Consider the following 22710-nt stretch of genomic DNA (forward strand, 5'->3'; position numbering starts at 1 on the left):
AGGCACATGCCATTTGGAGAAACTCAGGGGCAAATATAGCATTTCTTGTTTGTCACTGAGGGAATTGAGAAGGTCCAGAGCCATATGTAGCCCACAGGTGTCAAGAATTCATGATGACGACGACAATGACGGTGATGATGATGATGATAGCTAACATTTATTGATAGTTCCTTACATGCCAAGCACTGTCCTAACTCGTGTTTTCTTTATAGCAACCTAGGAGAGGAGCGCTGTATTCATTTTACACATGAGGAAACAGAGCAACAGGGCTGGTTCCTCACTTTAACTCCTTTTATGCTGAATTGTGACTTCTCAGATCTAAGGGCCAAGTGACTGGTGGAGACCAAACCTGCCAGATGATGAAGTGGTGCCTTGTCCCCCCACCCCCTCATCCAGCTCCCCAAGAGCTGAGAACCTTGACCAGAGACCCACCCCAAGGTGAACATGATTCAAATTTGTGCCCCAGCCGAACTGCCAGTTACCATGCTATGGAGCTCATTCCTTCTGGAATAGTGTAAACCGAGAAAGTTGAATCTCCTTTGAGAAAAAGTCTCTCATGTTCCAATTTAAGGGTGCCATTTCAGTGGGCAAGTGTAGACTAGAGTGGCCTCAGTGGCGGGCCCAAGGCTGGGAGGAGATGCCGGGTTTGTTTGAGATTCTGCATTTCTATCATGCCGCTGGGCTATCCTGGAAGAGGACAGGGTCCTGGATTGCAGGTAGGACTGACCTTGCACTTGTAAGGCCTGGGCTGTAGTCCCAGCTCTGGCCCCCAGTGCTACATGGCCTCTGGTAAGCTTCCTCCCCTGGGACACAGTCCCTTCTCTTTAATGCTTGGATAAATGGTACTCTCCACCCCCACCCCCACATAAGGCTACCGAGAGCCTCTCACTAGTGTAGGGGACAGTCCTTGGCACTTCATATTTCAACTCACTGCTTCCTAAGAGGTCTCTTCCGGGGCTCTCTTGGGCTTGTGGTGGCTCCACACTGCCAGATCTGCATCACGTGAGAACAGACCTACCCACGCCTCTCTCAGGGACACACAGATCTGTTGCCTCCAAATCACACCAATGGGTCAGACAAAACCCAGGGATAAATTCTCTCTGCTTCTTGGAATGATTCTTAAAGATCTCTAAGACCTAGAGGCGGGTCACTCAGTTTATATCGCTTCCCTTATTTTGGGACATAGTATAGAGTGGTGGTAATGGGGTCATCCAGGCACAGCTTTGAGTGTTGGCTGTGTAACCCCAGGCAAATGACATAACCTCTCTGAATTTCAGTGTACTCATCTCTAAGTTTTGTAAATAACAGTATCTATGTCATGGGGCTGCTGTGAGATGCTGGCACATAATCTGTGCTTCTTAAATGGCAGTTATCATTATTGCTGTTATTTGGACACTGGTGACAAGAGAGGATTCTGGGGTATACCATAACATAATACTTTTAAAAACTGTCTTAAAAAGTCAACAAAATTTTTTAATGAAATTAAAAAATATGTTCTTCTCTCCCTATAAAATTAATATTTTGTATGAGGTTGAGCACACAAGATTTAAAAAATAAACACATAAAAATCAAGGGCTTCTAAAAATTCTAGGACTCCAGGGGCACCTCAGTGACTCAGTCGGTTAAGCGTCTGGCTCTTGATTTTGGCTCAGGTCTTGATCTCATTGTTCATGAGTTCAAGCCCCGCACCAGGCTTCAAGCTCACAGCCTGAGGCCTGCTTGGGATTCTCCCTCTCTCTCTCTCTCTTCCCCTCCTCTGCTCGTGCTGTCTTTCTCTCTCAAAATAAATAAATAAACTTTAAAAAAATAAAAAAAGGTAAAAATTCTAGGACCCCTTCAGACTTCCTGTGTTCTGTCACTTTCCACCCGCTCCCTCCTGGCAGCAGCTGCTGGCGGTTTACCGTTTACAGCAGCCCTCTGGAGACTGGCAGGTCTCCACCCCCCACGTGCAGGCAGGTCAGTAGATGCCAGCTTTCCCCGGAGCAGACCTGAAACCCTCTTGCTGTCTCTTTGCCCCGGAGATCTAGTCCAGGCAGAGAAGACTTTCTGGTTTCATCCCTAACTTCCAAATTGCCTCCTACTCTTAACGCTGAACTGCAGAAGCAAGAATCACAAAGACCTCAAGACAGGAGCAGCTGGTCAGAAATTCAGCTCCTCCTGTAGCTTCCTTGACCTTCCCGTCCAAGGGCCAGCATCTGGGAGGGAGGAGAATGGGGAAAACACCTAAAGACCCCTGCTGGGAGCACTCACTTGCCATGCATTAATCTTCTCACAACTACCTGGGGTAAGGGACCGACTTGAGGCTGCACAGTGGCAGAGATTGATGACTGGCTGAACCAGATGAGCAGAGCCGGTGTTTGCCATATAATAATGTCGTTGTCTATACAATATTTGGGGCAGGAAGGAAAGCCTATCTGCTAGGACGTAACAGTAAAGAGGATGTATGGAGTGGTTTAGAACAGGTCCTGGAGCCAGATGGATGGATTTAAATGAGGCTCAATTACTTCCAGCTCTGCGACCCAGGCTGAATCAGTCAACGTCTCTCTCTGCAGCAATTTCCTCATTGGCAAATGGGAAAGAGTCATACCTAACCGATGGGATTGATTTGAGGGTTAAAATGAGTTGATAAAACCAAGCAGTTAAAATACCTGGCACCTACATGGCCAGGACTCTAAACGTTAGATGTTACAACTGTTGTTACTGAATTAAATACTGTGAAGGTAGGGATCTTTGTCTATTTTGACCACTGGTCTGTTTTATTTTTTTTTAATGTTTATTTATTTTGAGAGAAATGGAAAGTGTACGTGTAGGTGCACGTGAGCAGGGGAAGGTCAGAGAGAGAGAGAGAGAGAGGATCCCAAGTAGGCTCCACACTAGCAGCACGGAGCCCAACCAGGGCTGGAACTCACAACCTGAGCCGAAATCCACAGTAGGACGCTTAACCGACTGAGCCACCCAGGCGTCCCCTGGTCTGTGTTAGAACGGTGTCTAGTACTTAATAGGAGCTCCATAAATATTCGTTGGGTAAATGAATATTGTTGCCATCAGAAATATCGGTTTTTTGTAATGCAGACATTATTTATTTTGGCCAGCAGAGGTCAGCAAATAGCTATGACTGACACCGATTCCGGGCGAGGGTGGTTTTCAATGTCAATTTTGAAGGTTAATGGGACTGTCTTTCCTGAGCTGGCTGGCAGGCTAATAGGTCATTATTGCACTTATAGGACCTGTATAGTCCCTACCCCTCTAACTCACACTGTGTCAGTTGGAATGATTGGCAGAAATTTCAACTCACAACAAATTTTGGTGCAATTTTTTCTCACAGGCCCAACTTATTTTCAATTTCCTCCCCCACCCTCCGTCTCTTCTTTCCCTTTGTTGTCCTCTAAGGATCTGTTTCTCACACGCACACTCCTCTGCATCAAGTAGAATACTGTGCACACTCCCAAATTTTTATCAGTATAACTGCAGCCTGTGCTCCAAACCATGCAATCTAGGGTGCATATCCTTATGCAGTAATTCTTCCCGACTAATGACGCTAAATGTGACATAATAAAAAAAGAACATCCGATTTGATCAAACTCGACCCAGAGAGGTACTGTAACTTGGCTGAGGACGCACAACAATTCGTCGCAGAGTGAGAGCGCTAGCCAGGCAGGGCCCACCGCACCAGGTCACCACTTGGCTTTTTTTACCCACAGAGGAGGCTCAAGTAGTCCCTGGGTACTGTTCTAATCAATGCAGCTGTCAGCTTCTGGCCCCAGATGCTGTTGCCCTGGACACCAGCACAGAGGAGCAGATTGCTCTCCAGGGCAGCTCACTCAGAGGTCCAGGGACAGTGGGCAGGAGACCATCACTGCCTACTCACCACTCAGCTTGCTCAGCCTCTGCCTACAGCTCCCACATTTCCTCTGTGACCCAGAGCAAGTCCATCTTCCCCAGATGGTGCGTTTCCTCGGCACTGACAGGGCCCATACCGCCACAATCAAAGGTGCTTTTCTTGGGAGCCTCTGGGTAGCCCCTTGGATAGCAGAAGCCAGAATGCACTCCCCACTGGCAGCCTCCAGCAACAGCCGGCAGGGGAATGGTTCCCCTGCGTCAGCCTCACGGCAGCTCCAGAGTCTCAGCTCGGGTGGCCCACGGCCATGGCCTCCCCATTTTAAGATCCTGTCTTTCCCAATTATTATCAAAAAACTTATGCCACGATACCTATTTGGAGAAAATATTGAATTGAGACTCCTACGGAAAACCGAATTCTTCGTGAATTGATGAGTTGAAGAAAGAAAGAAAACTAAAAAGGAAAAAATTAAACCTAGAAAAAACAGGGGTAACCCACTCTATTACCTTGCATAGCTAGTGAAGCATTTCCATTGGGTCAGCATGTGAGGAATGTCAGCCAAATGTCAGGTGGGAAGATTTCATGTGGTGGCCACTTCTGTCTGTTGCGTAGTCTCTCAAGAGTTCCTGAACTGGAGACATTCTGCTTAACTGGGAGCAAAGACCATCCCCACCTGGGCTCACCCAATGGAAAGAGCTGCTGGATACAGGAGCCACCTGAGGGAGCTCAGAAGAGCAATGACAGGTGTCTACGGGGCTGCAGAGCCAAAAACTGATTGGGGTCTATTTACATTAGCACCTCCCACATGGCGACGTCCAGTGGATTTGGATCAGGCACCCTATATTACTACAGGACATCATTGCACACAGCCTCCTTTATGATTCTTAGAATCAGGGCTGGTAAGGACTTCAGAGATTACCTAGGTCAAAGATGGGGGTGGTGCTCGGCTGCCCTGGGAATCCCAGAAGCAAAGTTGTATGCCGAGCCAAGACCAGAATTCACTAAAAAGCAATAATATCCTGGAGCAGTTACATATTTCCCAGATTCCAAGGTCTGACTTTTGTCCTGAGGATTTGCTCAGTCGTAGCTGTCATCCTCCCTTTGGCCAGAGGAGGGCAGACACTTGCCATTGATGGAGGTAGAGAGCAGGCAGATATTTTTTTAGGCTGGAATAACATCTCCCTAATAAGGTCATTCTGCTCTAATGAGAATTCCAACTCAAAAGAAAATTCTTGATGCTTCTGCTACAAATATGCTACTCAAAAGACAGTGAGGTTCAGGGACTGAAAATCTCTTCTTAGTTCCAAATTAATCACTTACCTCTCAGAGCCTCATTCTTATCTACTATGTGACTATGAAGAACTGATATTAGGGGGAAAATATGTAAATTATAAATTTCCTTATTACAGAACACACAAAAAGAAAGGGAGTTCAACAGCAATGGGATATGTGTTTATGTGTTGTGTCTGAAGCAGAGTGAGAGCTGGACAGAGGAGAGCTGTCCAAGCTGTTGGGAGGGTTTTTTGGTCGTGGATGAATGTATTTCTAAATTCTGTGGCAGTTGAAGCCAACCCATTTTGCACTTGGAAAGCACTTGACTACTTGCACTTACATTTCGAACCGTGCTTACTTTAAAGCTTAAAGATGTGACTTACCTATTGAATCTGTATAAGAAAAGTGAAATATCACAGGGATACATGTAAAGTCCAACAATTCAGTTGAAAAATGCTGCTGAATACACAAGAAGGTATTGGTGATATTTGTTTTTGAAACACCAAGTGTTTGAGTGGTTACGTGGTCACAAGAAGCAAAAAAGTAAGACATAGATATTTTTAAAACACCTAGTGCCATTTTCTTAGGATGTCACACCCCAGTAGAAGTATTATTGTCACGCTAACCTGTGCCAAATACTGCAGTCTGAGTATCACATTTTGGAACAGTGAGGAATTAGAGTGCAGTTAACAGGCAAGTGGTCATAAGGGGAGAGTCGCGAAACCACGTCTGCAGGAAGAGCTTTGGAACTGAGACATGAACCTGGAGAAGCACAGCCCAGTGTGGGAGAGGAACTATGGGAAGGGATTCAGTAAGAGGGTCAAAGCCACAAAGGAAAGGCTGGTCTTGATACTTAAGGGCCTTCTCAACAAGCGGAGCTAAGTGCATTGCTACAGACAGGCAGCTGTGTAAACTGGACAGTTCAAGGAGTGCCTAGAAGACCCTTCTGATGTCCAGAGAAAAGGCACTTCTGATGTAGTCTTGGAAACCAAGTTATCTCTATACAACCAAATCAGTCATGTATCAAAATATGGTGGGTGAGAGAAAGCTTGCAGAAATCGGAATGGTTCTTGTAGCCCAGCAGGACGAAAGGACCTTGAAATACAGGGGACAGTGGTACAGTCCCATGAAAGTCAGTTTGCACCGGCAAATTTGGCCAAATCAGGAGCACCAACATATCCTGAAAGGAGCAAAGGTGGCTTGAATCAAAAAAGGTTAGGGGTCCTAAATAATTCATGTTTCCACAGCAAACTGAGATTAGGATTAGCCAAGGTATGTTCACCAACCCTCCCTGATCGAATTCCCACATTATGCTAAGCACTTTTGAGGGAGCTGTATTTTCTTTGGAGGCTCAGGGATGATCCCTCAGGCTTCCTGTGGTTGACATGTTATCCCTTTCTTCTGTTTCCTCTTTCAGCCACTATGATTACTGGACAATGGGATGATGGAGCCACAGAAGGTGTGTGTATGCTGCATTGTAAAAGATTGCGTGGGAATCGTAGTTTATTGAGATTCCCCAACGTGACCGGTCAGTCTCTGAGAGCCTGATCAGTTTGAAAGAGTTGATAAAACATGGTTTCTAGAACTGCCAAGGTGTGAACAAGACCCAAGACCAATATTCCCTCTGAACTTCTTTCAACCTTCTCAAAGGTACCTGCCAGGGGTGTGACTTCAAGGGCCCCAGCAGATCTGAGAGATGCACCGAGGGACTCAGGCATCAGAACTGTTGCAGTGATTTACCTCAGTTCTGAGAAAGGTTAAAACTACCTGGAGGTCATGTAGGGAAGCACTTATTTCATTATTATGGCCATTTTCTTCCTGGAAGGGAAAAATATAGGAACACCTAGTGAATACTCAGTGGGACTGAACTGATAAAACTGATTTTGTTTTCTCTATTAAACAGCAACTGTATTTTATTTGCTTGCTGAATGCTGGTGAATTTTCTTACTGTTTAAAACCAGATAATTGGAGGTTATACTTCTTTTCTATAATACTCTTGAAAGCCACCTGCAAAATTCAGATCAACTTGTAAAACTGGTCTACATGGCCAGTAAATAATTTTTTTTTCTCTAGGTTTCTAGTCCTTAATAAGGGCTTCTTCTCACTGCTTGAAGAGTTTCTTGAACTTTCCACTGATGGAAAATGGTTGTGTTCAACCTGCAATCTTTTTTTTTAAATTTTTTAAATGTTTATTTATTGTTGAGAGACAGAGAAAGAGAGAGACAAAGAGTGCAAGCAGAGGAAGGACAGAGAGAGAGACACAGAATCTGAAGCAGGCTCCAGGCTCTGAGCTCTCAGCACAGAGCCTGATGTGGGGCTCGAACCCACGAACCGTAAGATCATGACCTGAGCCGAAGTCAGACGCTTAACCGACTGAGCCACCCAGGTGCCCCCAAACCTACATTCTTGAAACTGAGACCTTCTTTAGTAAAACTCCAACACTCATTTCATGTTTGCAGAGGAGACAGAACACCCAGAGAGACAGGCTGCAGGTTTTTCTCTCCTTTGGACTTCAACTTTCTCCTCCAACATCCATCTGCTATTTCTCTCCTGTCGCAGGATGAAACCTTTCACTTTTTTGAAACTAACCCACGAACTTGTGTCCTTGATTCCAAATCTCTGAACTTCCTTGGGGCTTATGTTAGCTCATCGTCATCTTGACTTCATGGCTGGCTCTTAAGCCTCAGGTTTACAAACTCAGTCCAGTTCTCTCCTCAGACTAAAACATGCAAGCCCTCCCTTTATTCTGGTTCCTTTTGTGACAACAATCCTACCTCTTTCCTTCCCAAAATGACCTCCTATTAATTCTGCTCCACCTCTAACCTGTGTCCTAACCATTTGAGAAAGTCACAGACATCCGAACCACCAAATCCAACAGGTTTCATTCCCTAAATGCTGTCAAATCTCAGGATTTCTAACTTCTTCCCCCGTGAATCTGGTTTTCTTTGGCTTCTTTGACAACTTGCATTTTTCTGGGTGATCTACCTCATTTCTTTCTTTCCTATATTAATGAAGCTGTGCCTGGTTCACCACTCTTGCCAGTTATCTTCCCCAATGCTTTGATGCCCTGCCCCAGCTGTACTTCTTATTCCTGATGGTAATGACCGCCAAACCTCCTACCCCAAGTGGTCTGCTTCACCTTTCATTTCCAATGGTTGGCTTGTCAATTCTTCCAGAAGATGGCTTTTAAAACTCAGCCCAGGCAAATCCAAGCTCATCATCTTCATTTTGGCAGATCTTTTCTGAGTGTTTGTCCAGCTCAAAATGGATTCTCTGGAAACTAACCCCAATCCACAGGGTGAGCCACTAGCAGCTATTTGACTTGACTTCCTGAACACAGTTGATTGGCGAAAGGACAGGCACCTGCCTGAGGCAGAGCCACTCGCATACTCCCTCCTAGTTTTGCAGTGAGACAGAGACTTGGACTAGTTGTAAATGGTACAGCTTTAGGGGAAAGGTCCATGAATTCCTAGTGCTTGGGTCTCTTAGAGTCGTCCCAGTTGCTCATCTTTCTGTTTAATTCCACTTTTTCGTGGATCAATGAAATACTCTAGGAAAGTGCTAGTAAAGTCCTTCTTTTGGCTAAGAGTTGTCTTCTACTACTTATAGACCTTTAAGTAATAGGCCCACAGACACATCTCTAGGTATCTCCAATTCCATCAAGGGCCCTACCATTCCCTCACACAGCAAGGGCTTGAGATTGGACTCTGCTCTCGACTTTTATGAGACTCTCATTCAGAACACTCAAACCATGTCAGTTTTATCTCCAAATAATTCCCTGCCTCTCCATGTCCTCTACTATCACCCTGGTTCTGGCCTTTGTGATCTCTTTGCTGGGCTTATCTAGCTTCTCCATGCTCTGGTGTTCATTCTGATCTTACCACTTTTCTGCCTAAAACCTTAGGGTAGGGCTACAGCTCTTACCACAGCACTAAAAGCCCTTCCCATTGTGGCTCAAGGTGCATGGGGCTCATCTGCTATTTCCACTCCTTCCGTGGGCCAGCCAGGCCTGAGGACCAGCCTCATCCAAACATTCTCTGTTCTTCACATCCTCTAGGATTTTGGTACTGCTGTTCCCTCTGCCCTTTCACCTTGGTGAAATCTTACTCCTTGAAGGCCTATGTCCTTAGAAGAAACTCTTCCTCCATCCTTTTGGAGAGGAGACCACTAGTCACATTTTATGTTCATCTTCCCTTCCAGACCACTAGGCACAAGTTACATTGAATTCCTGGCACCACAGTGGTCGATCAGAAAGTGGATGTTGAAGGCATTGGATCATACACCATCCCTTGTTTACCAGGACAGGAAAAGGCCTGGGAGAAGAGCCAAAGCCAAAGTATATTTCTTTCCATCGTGGCTCAGCATGACTTTAGCCAAAATCAGGGTACATTAAATGGACCGTGCCTCAGACCTGCAGGAGTGTGTGTCTGAAAAATACTCACAAAATTGTTTTTGGATTCCAGGAAGAACACATTTATATGGCTTAGAGTTTAAGAGACATTTCCATATACTTTAACTCATTTAATTGGCACCGCAAGCCCATGGAGCAGTTAAAGTTTATGAATCCCAGCTTGTAGGTGAGGGAACACTGAGGTCAGGTGGCTTCAACCAGGTCACATTGTTAATGAGAGACCTTTGACAGGAAACTGAGCCTTCTAACATCAGATCCAGTATTTTCTCTCTGCCGTACCACGCTGTCTCTCGGAAGGCAGAGGTAAAATACAATGAAACAGGCTACTGGGGAAGTGAGAATAAGGTGGTGGGGGCAGCTGTCTGCTTGTATGTCCTAGAACTTTCCTTCCCCGCCCCTGTGGCCACTCACTGTCCCGCCGGGGTGGGGGAGTGGGGACAGTGGTTAACCACCCAGCACAGAAAATATTACCCTCTTTCCAGACACAGATACCATCCCCAAGCACTCTGATTTGGTGGCAAAATATTTTAATTTTTCATAAAGCTATTTCCCCACCCGTTTCCCACCCCATAGACTCAGCAGGGAAAAGAACCTGCGGGCCTGTGTGCTGGTAGGGCAGGAGGGCGACGTGTGCATATACATATGTGCGTACATGTACAGGTTTATTTAAATGATCAGATCTACACTTTTGGAGGCTGTTGGAAGCATCTTATCAAAAGAAAACACATTTTAAGCAAGAGGTTAAAAAAGCTTTTCAGACCCAAAGGCCATTTAATACAGTAAATCCTACTTGGGTAGTTTAGCAAACATTTTTTTAAAACCCACATCCAACAGACTGGTTAGTATTGGATACACAGATTTGGTTTCAAAGCTGAAATGCCCCTGGCGTAACAGACCTTCTCATGAGATTCAGTTATTTTATATTATGCCATAAAAAATAGGGACACATATCTATCGACAACTTAAATATTAACTCAATAGGCTACTTGGTGATATAAATAGGAAAAAAAAAAACACAAGTGGTCACAGACTAGGATTGAGAAGACTATGACATCAGCCTATCCCGGGCTGCAAAAATGTTAAAATCTATCCTAGAATCTAAAACAGGAAAAAGAGTCAAATAATTCCACTCCATATAGACCCCATCTGGCCCAAACCATCCCCCGAGGAAAACACCCCCAACACATGAGGTTTACTAACCACCTGCTACAGATGTTACTATGTCACTAATTAACAATGATCACAGAAAATGTGTCATATCAGAGGTTTTGTTATACACAATGCATTAGTGGCTGCAGGAATCCTCCTGTGAGAGCTACAGTCAGAAGGCAAGCTGACAAACGTCCATGCCGCGGATCCAAGAAGAAACCCCAGCTAAGAGCCTCAAGCATTCCTTTGCACCTGAGCTCTTTCTGGCACACTCCCCGCTCTACTTAGAGGGGCTGGGATGTGGGGGACAGTCCCAGCCAGGTGTTGCAGCCTCTTACTCCTGGGCCTCTTTGCGGGTCAGCTTGTAGATCTCGGTGGGTCCGTCCACATGGGTGATGGTGGTGGTGAGCTGGAGTTCTTCCCCACTGTGGACACCCAGATCACCTGAAAGAGGGTTTTGGTGTTAGATGTGTTCAGGGAAGAAGAAAGACAGGATGCACCTCAGTAACACTGCCCTGACCCCAGCCCTCTTTCACATCCTGAGCTTATAGAGACAACCAGGGCCCCCACGCGTAGGGCTAACTCCTAACCTTTTTCCTCAAGACTCTGCAGTAGTTTCACAGCATTCTTCTCCCAGAGAAGAGATATGAATGATGGATGAATCAGCATAATGCTTATTATCATTTGTAGTAATTATTAACATTTAATGAGAACTTACTTTATACCCGACGCTATTCGCAATGTTTTATATGTAATCATATTTAATCCTCACGAGAGCCAGCCCAGGTGAGCACTCTGATCATGGCAGCTTTACAGACGAGGAAACAGGGAGGGAAGTAAGGTAACTGCCCCAGGTAAAGGGGCAGACACATGACAGAGCCGGGAAATAGGCCAGGGAAGGAAAGTCTGACTCTAAGGTCTCTGCTGTGGGCTAAGCCAGCACCGCACGCCTCCCCAGTGATGGGGAGGGAGGCACGTACCCACTCCATGTGAGTAATTGACAAAGCAGCTACGCCATGTGAAGGGAAACAAGACCTGCCTATATTTACCAACAGATTGGGCAGGGAATACACGTAACACATTTAGAAACATTTAAGAGTTTTCTTCTCCAGGAAAAAAGTACCAGAAATGTGTTCTGAATTTTCTGCTGCCCCCAGGATTCCGTATACAACACCAGTGTTTTGGACTCATCATCAGTGACAGAGGTGTTCCTCTGCTAAAATGGAATCATGTAGTCTTTTCTCCACCAGCAAGAAAAAATAAGTTTCTGTAAATTAAAGCGTTCTCCTACCTGCCAGGACACAAATTAAATGAATGTATAATTGGCAAAGGGAAAATGGAAAACATCAGGCAGGACCTAACTGTTTAAGGACTGTTGTCTGAGGGGCATACACGTGGATTTGGGTATTTACAGAAAGGGGTGCTGGTTATGTCTGTGATTTTTATATTTATACCATGTACGCACGATTTCATATTTTGGGGAACTAAAATGTTTCCTAAATCAAACCACAGAATTAAATAAATAAGTGCTGCTTTCAACTGGGACTGAAACTTAGAAGCGACTTTGGCCCTACACTTACAACTAATGTCTTATCACTAGTCTAAGAATTGCTGAGCATCAGTGAATCTCATGGTCTCAGAACCCCAGGAGTCACCCCACACACTGGTCCCACAGGCTGCATGGCACCTTTCACATGTGCCACATGTATTAGTTTTTCACTGTAGACCCATTTCCCAGCAGCTGTGCAGATCAATCGGTCTTATTAAATGCTAGTCTGTGACTCTCTACCTAAGAGACCCTACTTTAAGCAGCAGTCCTAAGCTGTTGCAGAGGACTGCTAATGGTTATTTGGGGCTACTGAGGTAAGGGTCCAATCCACAGGACTAGGGGCGAGCAAGTAATAAAAGGGGTATCAGCCCAGCCTCCGGCACATCCAGCTTCATCGTCCTTCGGGCAAGGGCACAGACCAGTTGGGTGCAAAGGCTGCAGACGCTTTACACAGGGCCCCCTGGTGTCATGCTGAACCGTGATTTGTACAACAAGTAAATTTCCCCAGGTCACTAGCTTGCATTCTCGCTACTGCAACTTCTAGCCCACTTCTCAGTCTACCATAATGCAGAGGCCTCAAATTTCTTGGTCAAAACTAGTTCTTGATTTGCATATCTGGGTGAGCCATCAAAACTTCAAAGCCACTGTCAGATCTGCAAGTCTGTGTGAGTCATCAAACTTTCAAAGAGAGCCCCGCCCACCCCAGTAAATGCATTAGCATCTCCTAGTGTTTACCTAAAGAATCCCTTTCACCAAAGACTTAAAAATGGACACTAGAATGTAATTCTACCGAGGTTTTGAACCCAAGATGCTAATTCTTTAAGCTTAGAATGTGATTCTAATTAGCATGTCCTAAAAAATGTATATGATTCTACAGATCACTTGAGCCAAAATAACTTTGGCTTCTTTATTTTTTTTTAACTTTTTTTAAATGTTTATTTTTGAGAGAGAGAGAGAGAGACAGAGTGTGAGAGGGGGAAGAACAGAGAGACACACACACACACAGAATCTGAAGCAGGCTCCAGGCTCTGAGCTGTTAGCACAGAGCCCAACGCAGGGCTCGAACCCATGAACCCTGAGACCATGACCTGAGCCAAAGTCGCATGCTTAACCAGCGGAGCCACCCAGGCGCCCCTGGCTTCTTTATTTTAATGAGTACCCATGTTATAGTGTTTATCATGTACCTGACACTGTTCTAAATACTAATGTATTTAATCCTCATACCAGACCTTTGACAGAAATACTGTCATCATTCTCATTCTACTGATGAAAACACTGAGGCAGAGAGGTTAAGTAACTTGCCCAAGGGCCAGATTAGTAAATTATGTGGGATTCAAACCAGAACAATAAGGCTCCAGAATCCAGGCTCTCAACCTTTAGGCTATGTTGATTCTTTTGTAAATATTCTAGTTTCCAATAGCCTATGAGTCTGCCAGCAAAGTATGAGTCCACATGTAACGTGTTATGGTCATAAATATATACACGCAATAATCTGGATGAATTGTTCAGCATATTAATTTTACTTTTGCATTTGATAAACAAGAATTTATAGTACACAATATCAGTGTACTGATAGTAAGGAGAGTTGTTATTTATGAGTATTTATCGTATGCACTATTAGGGGCTCAGCATGCCCTGTATTTCTTTGTAAGACAGGAAGACACTGAGGCTCAAATAGGCGATTAGAGAAATTATTCTCTAATGTGGCCCAGTTTGCTCCTGGTAGAGCTGGGATGAGGACCCAGCCAATGGGTCTCTGGCTAGCAAACTCTATGATTCACATGTGCTTTTATTGTACCCTGAAGGCTAACCCCGCCCCCCCTCCGCCTTAGGGAGTAAATGTGGGAATATGGCAGTAACATGGCAGGAGTGGGGATCCCTCCATTCCCTCCAAATTCCATCAACTCCTACTTCTGCCAAGGTCTTGCTCCATCTGTTATTCTCCTTCTTTCTTGGCTCCTGCTACTCAGTGCACAAACATGCTCGGAGTCTCTTTCCATCTAAGACAAAAAAAAAAAAAAAAAAAAAAAAAAAAAGCCTTTCCGAAAATGCAGTATGTTACATACTTAGTAGGGATGGGAAGAATAAAAGGGAAAAAAATACATTAAGAAAGGTAAAGAAAAGAATTCTTCAGTTTGTAGTAAGTCTCTTTCCCTGGTTATGGTGTCAGCTCCTCTCAGATAATTAACAAGGAGATGAAGGCTTGTTTGTGTCTAGCCGTTGCAAAATGAGACCAGTCTCTGGCATTGGATTTAATCACCGAGGACTATCAACGGATCCATATTTGTGATATTGCACCCACAGGTATGTAGCTGCTTGCTACTGGATTCTAACTGGCTGAAATGCATCCTGGGGACACACAAAGCTATATAAACTGCACTATAACGAGACAACAATAACCACAACTCCCTACGACTGGCTGCATTTTAACGCCCATCCCTTGCCTATCTGCGGCTACTTTAGTATAAAAGGAAGGAAAACTGCTAAGATAATTCCAAGATTATTTCACAGAATCTGGGAGACCACCAGTCTTAGAATATGAAAGGGGCTACTTAATTCTAGCCTCACAACCACCACTAAGGCAAATGAACACCCCATTACTCAGATCCAGAAGCCAGAAAGCTCCCATACCATGAGTTTATATTTCTTTAGGTCATACTCAGTACATACTGGAGCCAGGATTCCAAACGGCCTATGTCTACCTCCAAACCTTATGTTCTGTAACACTCTTGACTTCATTCTTTCTTGTGGAATTTTCTCTAGTTCCATACCTACTGACCTCCTATTCTTCAAAGCTAAGCTCAAAAGATAACTCTCTGTAATAAAGTCCAGGCTGGTTCATGGCAGAAGGAGAAAAACAATGAGGTGGTTTATAGCAAGCTTGGGATGAGCCATTCCCCACCCACCTCCAAAGTGCCTCCAGATACCAAGTTCTGGGCAATTGCAAGAGGGTGGACACAATAAAACCTAGAAGCTGTGAGTGAAATCTTAATGTTATCGGCTGAATTATACCCTCCCCAAATTTACGTGTTAAAGTCCTAATTCCCACCCACTACCTCAGAATGTGACTATATTTGGACATGGGGTCTTTAAAGAGGTAATTACGTTAAAATGAGGTCATTGGGGTGGGCTCTAATCCAATATGACCTATGTCCTCACAAGAAAAGGAGATGAGGATATACATACACACAGAGCGAAGGCTACGTTAAGACGTAGAGAGAAGATGGCCATCTACAAGCCAAGGAAAGAAACTGCAGAAGAAATCAATCCTGGGGATACCTTGAACTTGGACTTCTAGCCTTCAGAACTGTGAGAAAATAAATGAATCTCTATTGTTTAAGCCTCCTAGTCTGCAGTATTTGTAACAGCAGCCTTGCCAAACTGATACATTTAGGAAGCAGAAAGTTACTCCCCCAAAAGTAACTGAGGGAAACAGTGACTGAGGTACCTCCTATTATAGTGAAGTGATGGTAATTCTAAGACCTGGAAAAAATGATCTACTTTGCCTGGGAAAGGAGAAATCAGGTCACTGGAGGGACAGCGACCTTGGGAGAGGCAGGAGACAGAAAGTGCCCAACTACAAATAACAGAGCAAGAGGTGCTAGGCTAATGATGGCTTGTGACCTGCTTGCGAACTTCATTAGAAAATGGGAAAAGACTACTGAGACCCACTTCCAAGTCTGAGCCCAGCCCTGGTGGTAGGACCACTTCCATCACTGCTCACAGACATCGAGAAGCCAGGCTAGCCATGGGTGGGTCATCTAACATGCAACCAAGGGAAAGGCCTCAATAAAAGGCAGCCACTGTCAGAGCCTCATGACTCAAACCAAACATTTACTGAGGCAACAAAAGCCAAAGCCACCTTTTCTGTGAAACAAGCAGCAGGAGACCTTAGAAGCCTCTGGCAGTAAAATTGACGTAGTGTGGTAGTGAGCTCCATGACATGGGACCTGGGGCTGCTGCTGTGGCTTCCAGCAGAATGAGTGTGTCAGACAGAAGACATTTAGTGCGAATAGAAATAGAAAGGAACCGGTTGGCAATTAGAGTGTCTCCTGTTCCCTTCGTCATAGTCATCCAGTCAGGAATTCCGTTCCTCAGTTTTTTTCTAAAACCTTCTGACAAGAATTCTATAGACGAAAGAACACAAAAATCAAAGCTATTATTAAGAATCGTCTGACTTTATAAGCAACTCCAACTTTTTTTCCCACGAGAATTGATGTCTGAAAGGATTTGGACAGTTCGTCGTGTGTGCAGGACATCGATGCTGAACCCCTGGGAGATGCTGTCTTCACTCCAACCTAAGGTTAGCTGAGATCCATTCCTGCCTGGGAAGACATCCAGAATGACTCACAAATTGCTATTGGAAACAGGTAAAAAAGAACAACTTTAATGAAAAGGCAGCAGGAGCAGGGCAGAAAATGTGAATGGTCCTTGAAAGAGAGTTCTAAAATATCTCTGCTAAATTAAAAAAAATTTACATATATGTTTGTATATGTGTATACATATATGTACACATACACATAAAATGTTTATATATAAACATATGTACATAGATACAGAGTCATATATATATATGTATGTATATAAAATTGATCCATGTAAACATGTTGGTACCAGCAGCTATGGTAAATCAACCAAAAAGATGGAACCCATAGCTTCACATCCTTGCAGCACCAGTGAGGTGCTAAAAACATGAGGGCATTCTGGCCTGGAGATGTTCTGCCATATCCCGAGTTTCAGGAGGCAGTCAAGGAAGCCTGGTCTCTCAGACAAGGCTACCAGCTCTCCATGAGAGCAGGGACTCTGTCTTAGTCACTCCTTTGGGCTTCATGTCACTCTATCTTATCAAACCTGACACAGTGCTAAGTACTGAAGCACTGAGTGGTTCATTTCTAAGGGTCGCTTCCTGATGGACACAATAAAAGAGAAAAATATATATATAAGAAAAACAAACGCTCTTTGCAAGCTGACCCTTTCTAGAACTTGCCATCTGCTTTGTTTCTGTCAGTCTATTCCTTGACCAAAAGGGAGAAACAAAATCTATGCTCTCTGCTTTCATTTCCTCCCTACCCACTCCCTCCTGACACTTGGCATCTCTTTCCACGTCCAAACAAAACAACCCCTCTCAATGTTCTTTCTCTTTCCTTATCCCCTTTGGCTGCATCAGAAACTGCCTGCCAACTTCCTGGAAAGGAGCTTTTTCCAGAGGTCTCTCCAGGATCCGTCTCACGAAGGCAAAAAGCACCACAAACCTGGGATTCATTCTCCATAGCAAGAGAACTGAATTCTTGGCTCCAGACCTTAAAAGCAAGGTGGTGGGGGTGTGGGGGAGCCCAAGCCAACTTAAAAATAAAAACTTTCCACGAGAAAGGAAGAGGAGCAGGGGAAGGCTGGGGGAGGAGAAGGGATGTCATCCAGAGACCCAGAGAATTTTAAAATACAGAAGTTCATTTTCTAGGTTTCTATGTGATATTCCAAACTAGCTCTTTCCAAGGAGCTTCAAAATTTTGGCAAATGCTCCATAGTTCCTAGGAGACATTGTGTGGTCTGGCAACAGATGAAGAGATGAAAAGTGAAAGAGGGTAGAGAAGGAAAATGATCAGAGAACCCAACATGGAAGACTCCCTTCCAAATGCACAAGGTCACAGTACCATGTGACCATGGGGAGGGAAGGGCACAACAAACTGCCAGGTGCTCATGGGCTGCTGTGAAGTCACAGCTGATCATGTCACCATCACAGAACTACTCAACTGTGTGACTTGTGTTTATGATCAGAACAGGGTCCCATAAAAGTCTACCCATGAAACTGCTTGAAGAATGTTTTTCAACATGGGTTCTATCGGCATTTTAGGCAGGGTAATTCTCTAGTACAAGGGACTGTTTTGCTCATTGAAGGATATTTAGCATCCCTAGAATCTGGCCACTAAATGCTAGTGGTATGTCCCAGTCGTAGTGACATCAAAAAAAAAAAAAAAATCAAAACAAAACCATGAATACTTCTGAACGCCAGTTGGCAAGGGATTTGGGGGATATGACCACCTGCTGAGAACTAGCTTTTGAACTTTTTGTGAAATTACAGGTCAAGCTGCCTTCAAACAAAAAACTCTGATGGGGAACAGATCAAGTGCTATTCTCAACTGCAAGGTTTCAAGCCTCAGGGGGTGGCTGTTGTGCAGAGTAAGAAGTCCTAATGGGAGCTGCCTGACATCTGGCTTGCACATCAAGCCTCTGGCCCAATAGCATGGCGGGCAGTCATCCTTCCACTGCAGGCTGGGCCATGGCTCTGGCCTCTCGGGTACCTAAAAGTGCCGGGATGGGCAAATTCTCACCAGTGTTTGGAAACCCCTTACCTATGACAGAATCACCCTCTGGGCTGCCAACTTAGGACAGGAGGTGCTCTTCTGCTCCTTCTTTGCCAACGGGAAGGAAGAGAACCACAGAATTTTATGGTTCCAAAAGACTTTAAGAGATCACTTACAGTTGGGAGAAATGGTACACAGAGAGGTTACGCAGTCTGCCACTCGTCACATAGCAAAAAACAACCGTAACAGTTTACATAGAGCAGCCTAGCACACAGTCAGAATTCAATAACTATTACCCGTTAGTAGTATTATTCCAACTTCCCAGGAAGTCCAGCGACTGCTTTATGTGGTATTTCCCTGGAAGGGAGGAACTTCACCTACTGGGTTCCTGCTTAATATTCTCAAGTCACACACACGTCCATATGATTTCTGTCAAAGTCCAACAGGATGACCATGAAATGAAATCAAGATTCTCGTTCACAAGCCCAGAGTCCCTTCCTGCTGGTGTTATGAAGGTCCACTGTTTGAGAGGCCATGTGCCCCCATTTCCCACACTGAGTGTGACCAGCCAAGGAGGAGGGAGGAAGACCGGCCTGAAGGATGCTCTTGCACAGAAGCGGCAGGTATAGTACTGGAGGTGGATGGTGGTTGAGACTAGTCACTATCCCAACCCTCAGCACAGATGCCCTTCACTTCCCACATCATCTCCTCTCATGTCATCACCCCGTCCTTTTACCCCAACTCTCAAGATCATTGGCCCATCTGTGAAATATGAAAACTAATCTAGAACTCTTATTTCTGAAGCATTAACTCGATCAACACTTTCAAACCACCCTTAAGAACCTGCCCTTGGCTCTTAAGGAGTTAATATTCCAGCAGGAAAGGGAAGGCACAGGCAAACTCATCTATTACATTTATGCAGTGTCATATGAAATGTGTAATCATGTTCCCCCAGGCCTGTTCCTTAGAACACTAGTTCCAAACAAATACAGTGCCTGGAAAAAGGGGTCCGGTGCCAAACGGTTTAACAATTTGGAGGGGCATCTGGGTGGCTCAGTCGGTTAAACGTCCAACTCTTGATTTGGGCTCAGGTCATGATCTCATGGTTCGTGAATTCAAGCCCCGCATTGGGCTCCGTGCTGACCGTGTTAAGGCTGCTTGCGATCCTCTCTCTCCCTCTCTCTCTGCCCCTCCCCAGCTCATTTCCTCTCTCTCTTTCTCTATCAAAATAAATAAACTTTATAAAAAAGTAATCTGGGGAAACACTATTCCTCCTACCCATTTAAAATGACTTACAGTAAAAATTAATGTACTAAAGGCATTAAGATGTTTTAAATAAAAACCTCATTAATGCTGATTAAAAACCCAATGATTCTCAAATTGACTACTAAAACCTATCAACATCCTATGGCAACAATATTCTATTGAACACGGTTTGCTGATCTGCAACTGGAGTGATGAGGAATAGGTTTCAAGACAAAGGAACCATTTTGAATGTGCCCAAAAGATGGGTAAGGTTTTATTAGGCCCAAATGGACATAGGATATGAATCCATTCATTCAACACACACATGGTAAGAACTTCCTATGAGCAAGACCCACCTGTGGTGCCATAGCACACATGCAGACCTTCAAGCCCTGATCTCTGCTCCAAGGCAGTGAAGGGCACTAGCTCTGATTTGAGAAAGAACACCTGATATTTGAGGAATAGCAAGTAAATGGCTAAGGTAAAGCAGGTGTGAAAAAGAGAAGGAAGAATAAGGGTGCAGCCAAACAGTGTAGGATTAAGTATTCAAAAGAAAAAGGAGCTCTCAGATCTGTCACTTAGCAGGGCACCTATTCCAAGTTAAGAGCATGGCCTAGGCAGTGACAGTCCTTTCCCTCTGTTATGGCTGGCAGAGAAACCCCAGGCAAGCCCTTCCTTTCTCTGGGCCTCAGTTTTGTCACTTACAAAATAACCGGACTGGCTAAGTTCCCTAAGGCTCCTGGTAGCACCAACTGCCCTTAAGAAGAAGGCCATGGAGACAGGTAGGTAAATAGCTATTGGTCTGGATGCAGGTCAACAAACAGCCTTGCAGAAGAATGAGCAGGAGAAAAAAATGAATCCAGCTCAATCTTCAAATCTCAGGACCTAGTTCCATTCTACATGACACCTTAAGATTTTGCCTCTCAAACTAGAAGAATAAATATGGCATAATCTCCAATAGTCAATTTTGCTCAAAAAATTAAGGAAAGCAAATTTAAGTTTTATACTAAAACTGGCACATGTTTCAGGCTAGAATGCAGTATCCCTAATACTTAAAGATTAAGAAAGTAGAAGATGGGCACCTGGATGGCTCAGTTGAGCATCCTACTTCAGCTCAGGTCATGATCTTGTGGTTCATGAGTTCAAGCCCATCATATGGGGCTCTCTGCTGTCAGCGCAGAGCCTGCGTCAGAGCCTTGGTCCCTCTCTCTGTCCCTCCCCTGCTTGTGCTCTCTCAAAAATAAATAAAACATTAAAAACAAAAAAAGAAGACGACTTAAAGAAATACCTGCTTTGTGCTGGATTTTTGTCTTATGGCTCTCCAGTCCCTAGGGGCACTCACTGACATTTGGAGGGAAAGTTTGCCTGGGGAACCCAGAGCCTTTGCTATGTGAGCCTTGTAGAGACTGAAGCCTATATCCTGAATACAGCTGTTCTAGAGACTGAAACTCACCATTGGACTGGTCTTCCCCGTAGTTCTTATGGGATGGTGCATATAGGAACATCAGAGCAAAGACATACAGGTTCCACATTCCATAGATGCCTGTGAAAAAGGCACTGTTCACTTGGACTGTGACGCCGCCCCACTTCCAGTGGCCTTCAGTCACCTATGGAAAAAGGACAGTGACATGCAATTAGAACCAAGAAGAAACATAACACCAAGACAGGAGCCAACCAACACAAAAACCAAATGTCTTCTAACCTCCAGGAAAACTAAAGGGCCATGTAAGACTCCTTTTAAAATCTAAATCATACCAGTATGGATTTAGGTTCACTGAGGGCTTACTGTGTGTCAGGTACAAAGTCAGTAGTTCTCATATTGGCTGTATATCAGAATCACCCGGAGAGTATCTCTTCCTTGAACAGCAGTACATAGTTAGCCTTAATTTAAAGAAATTGTGTTTGGGGGCGCCTGGGTGGCTTGGTCGGTTAAGCGTCTGACTTTGGCTCAGGTCATGCTCTCACGGTCCGTGAGTTCGAGCCCCGCGTCGGGCTCTGTGCTGACAGCTCAGAGCCCGGAGCCTGTTTCAGATTCTGTGTCTCCCTCTCTCTCTGCTCCTCCCCTGTTCATGCTCTGTCTCTCTCTGTCTCAAAAATAAATAAACGTTTAAAAAAATTAAAAAAAAAAAAGAAATTGTGTTTGAGTCTCACACTTATCCATAACTATAACTCCTCTTCTGTCTGTCTTCCCAGCTAGATGTAACGCCCTGTAGGCAGAAACCATTTCTGACTTGTTTACTGCCATACCCTCGGTGCCTGACGCATCACAGTGGCTCAGTGAAGACAAGCTGATTAAAGAACCAAATGAGTGAGAGTGAGTCGCTTTCCTTAATGGGGCAGAGTGGGGAAGCAGGGAGACACAGGCTTGGGGTCAGAGACGGGATTCAATGCAGACTTTACCACGCACTCTCTGCTTAATGTAAGTGAAGTTAAGATGAAGACTCTGAACTTCAATGACCTTAAGGGCAATATAAAAACTTGCAGGGTTACTGAGGAGAATTAAGTAACCATATTCCTAGAAATGTCCCGACACACAGTAAACACAATAAATCTTAGGTCTTACATTGTCACTCTATGTAAGTCACTCATGAAGGTAATTATGAAGCTCTCATATGCTTTATAATTCTACAAGAATGTTTTGAGGCTGGTTTTGTCTATGTTAATGACTTGATAATTGTTTTGAGGGCTGTCTGATGACATATGGATTACACTAAGAACTGTCAACAGAACTGTTGACCCGAGTGACTAAACATTTGTGCCAGCTCTGAGATCAATGAAAGACTCTGACCACTTCTGCTTGCTACAGGAAATCTTAAATGGGAGTAAAAGAATACTGGACAAATGTTCCTGTGATAACTTAATGAGACTGCATTATGTAAACCATCTCTAGGAGACCCTTCTTGGAGCTAAAGTGTAAGATGGTAATCTATTCATTTGTATCTGA

General features: G+C 44.4%; 1 protein-coding gene across 3 annotated transcripts in view; it reads right to left on the minus strand.

Moving 5' to 3' along the window:
• Positions 1-10166: 10166 nt before the first annotated feature.
• Positions 10167-22710, minus strand: part of WLS (Wnt ligand secretion mediator) — a 101605-nt gene continuing 89061 nt past the window's right edge. For 2 of the 3 annotated variants that reach the window (XM_045035998.1, XM_003990178.6), the window contains 2 exons: positions 21220-21373; positions 10167-11114 (listed from right to left, as the gene is read on the minus strand). In XM_045035998.1, the coding sequence (XP_044891933.1) occupies positions 11005-11114; positions 21220-21373 (264 nt within the window). In that variant the 3' untranslated portion in view covers positions 10167-11004. Of the gene's footprint in view, positions 11115-14130; positions 14220-21219; positions 21374-22710 lie in introns of all 3 variants that reach the window. The other variant, XR_006584378.1, reaches the window with a different exon arrangement.

The sequence above is a fragment of the Felis catus genome, chromosome C1 (genome assembly GCF_018350175.1).
Source record: "Felis catus isolate Fca126 chromosome C1, F.catus_Fca126_mat1.0, whole genome shotgun sequence".
Taxonomy (NCBI): Eukaryota; Metazoa; Chordata; class Mammalia; order Carnivora; family Felidae; genus Felis; species Felis catus.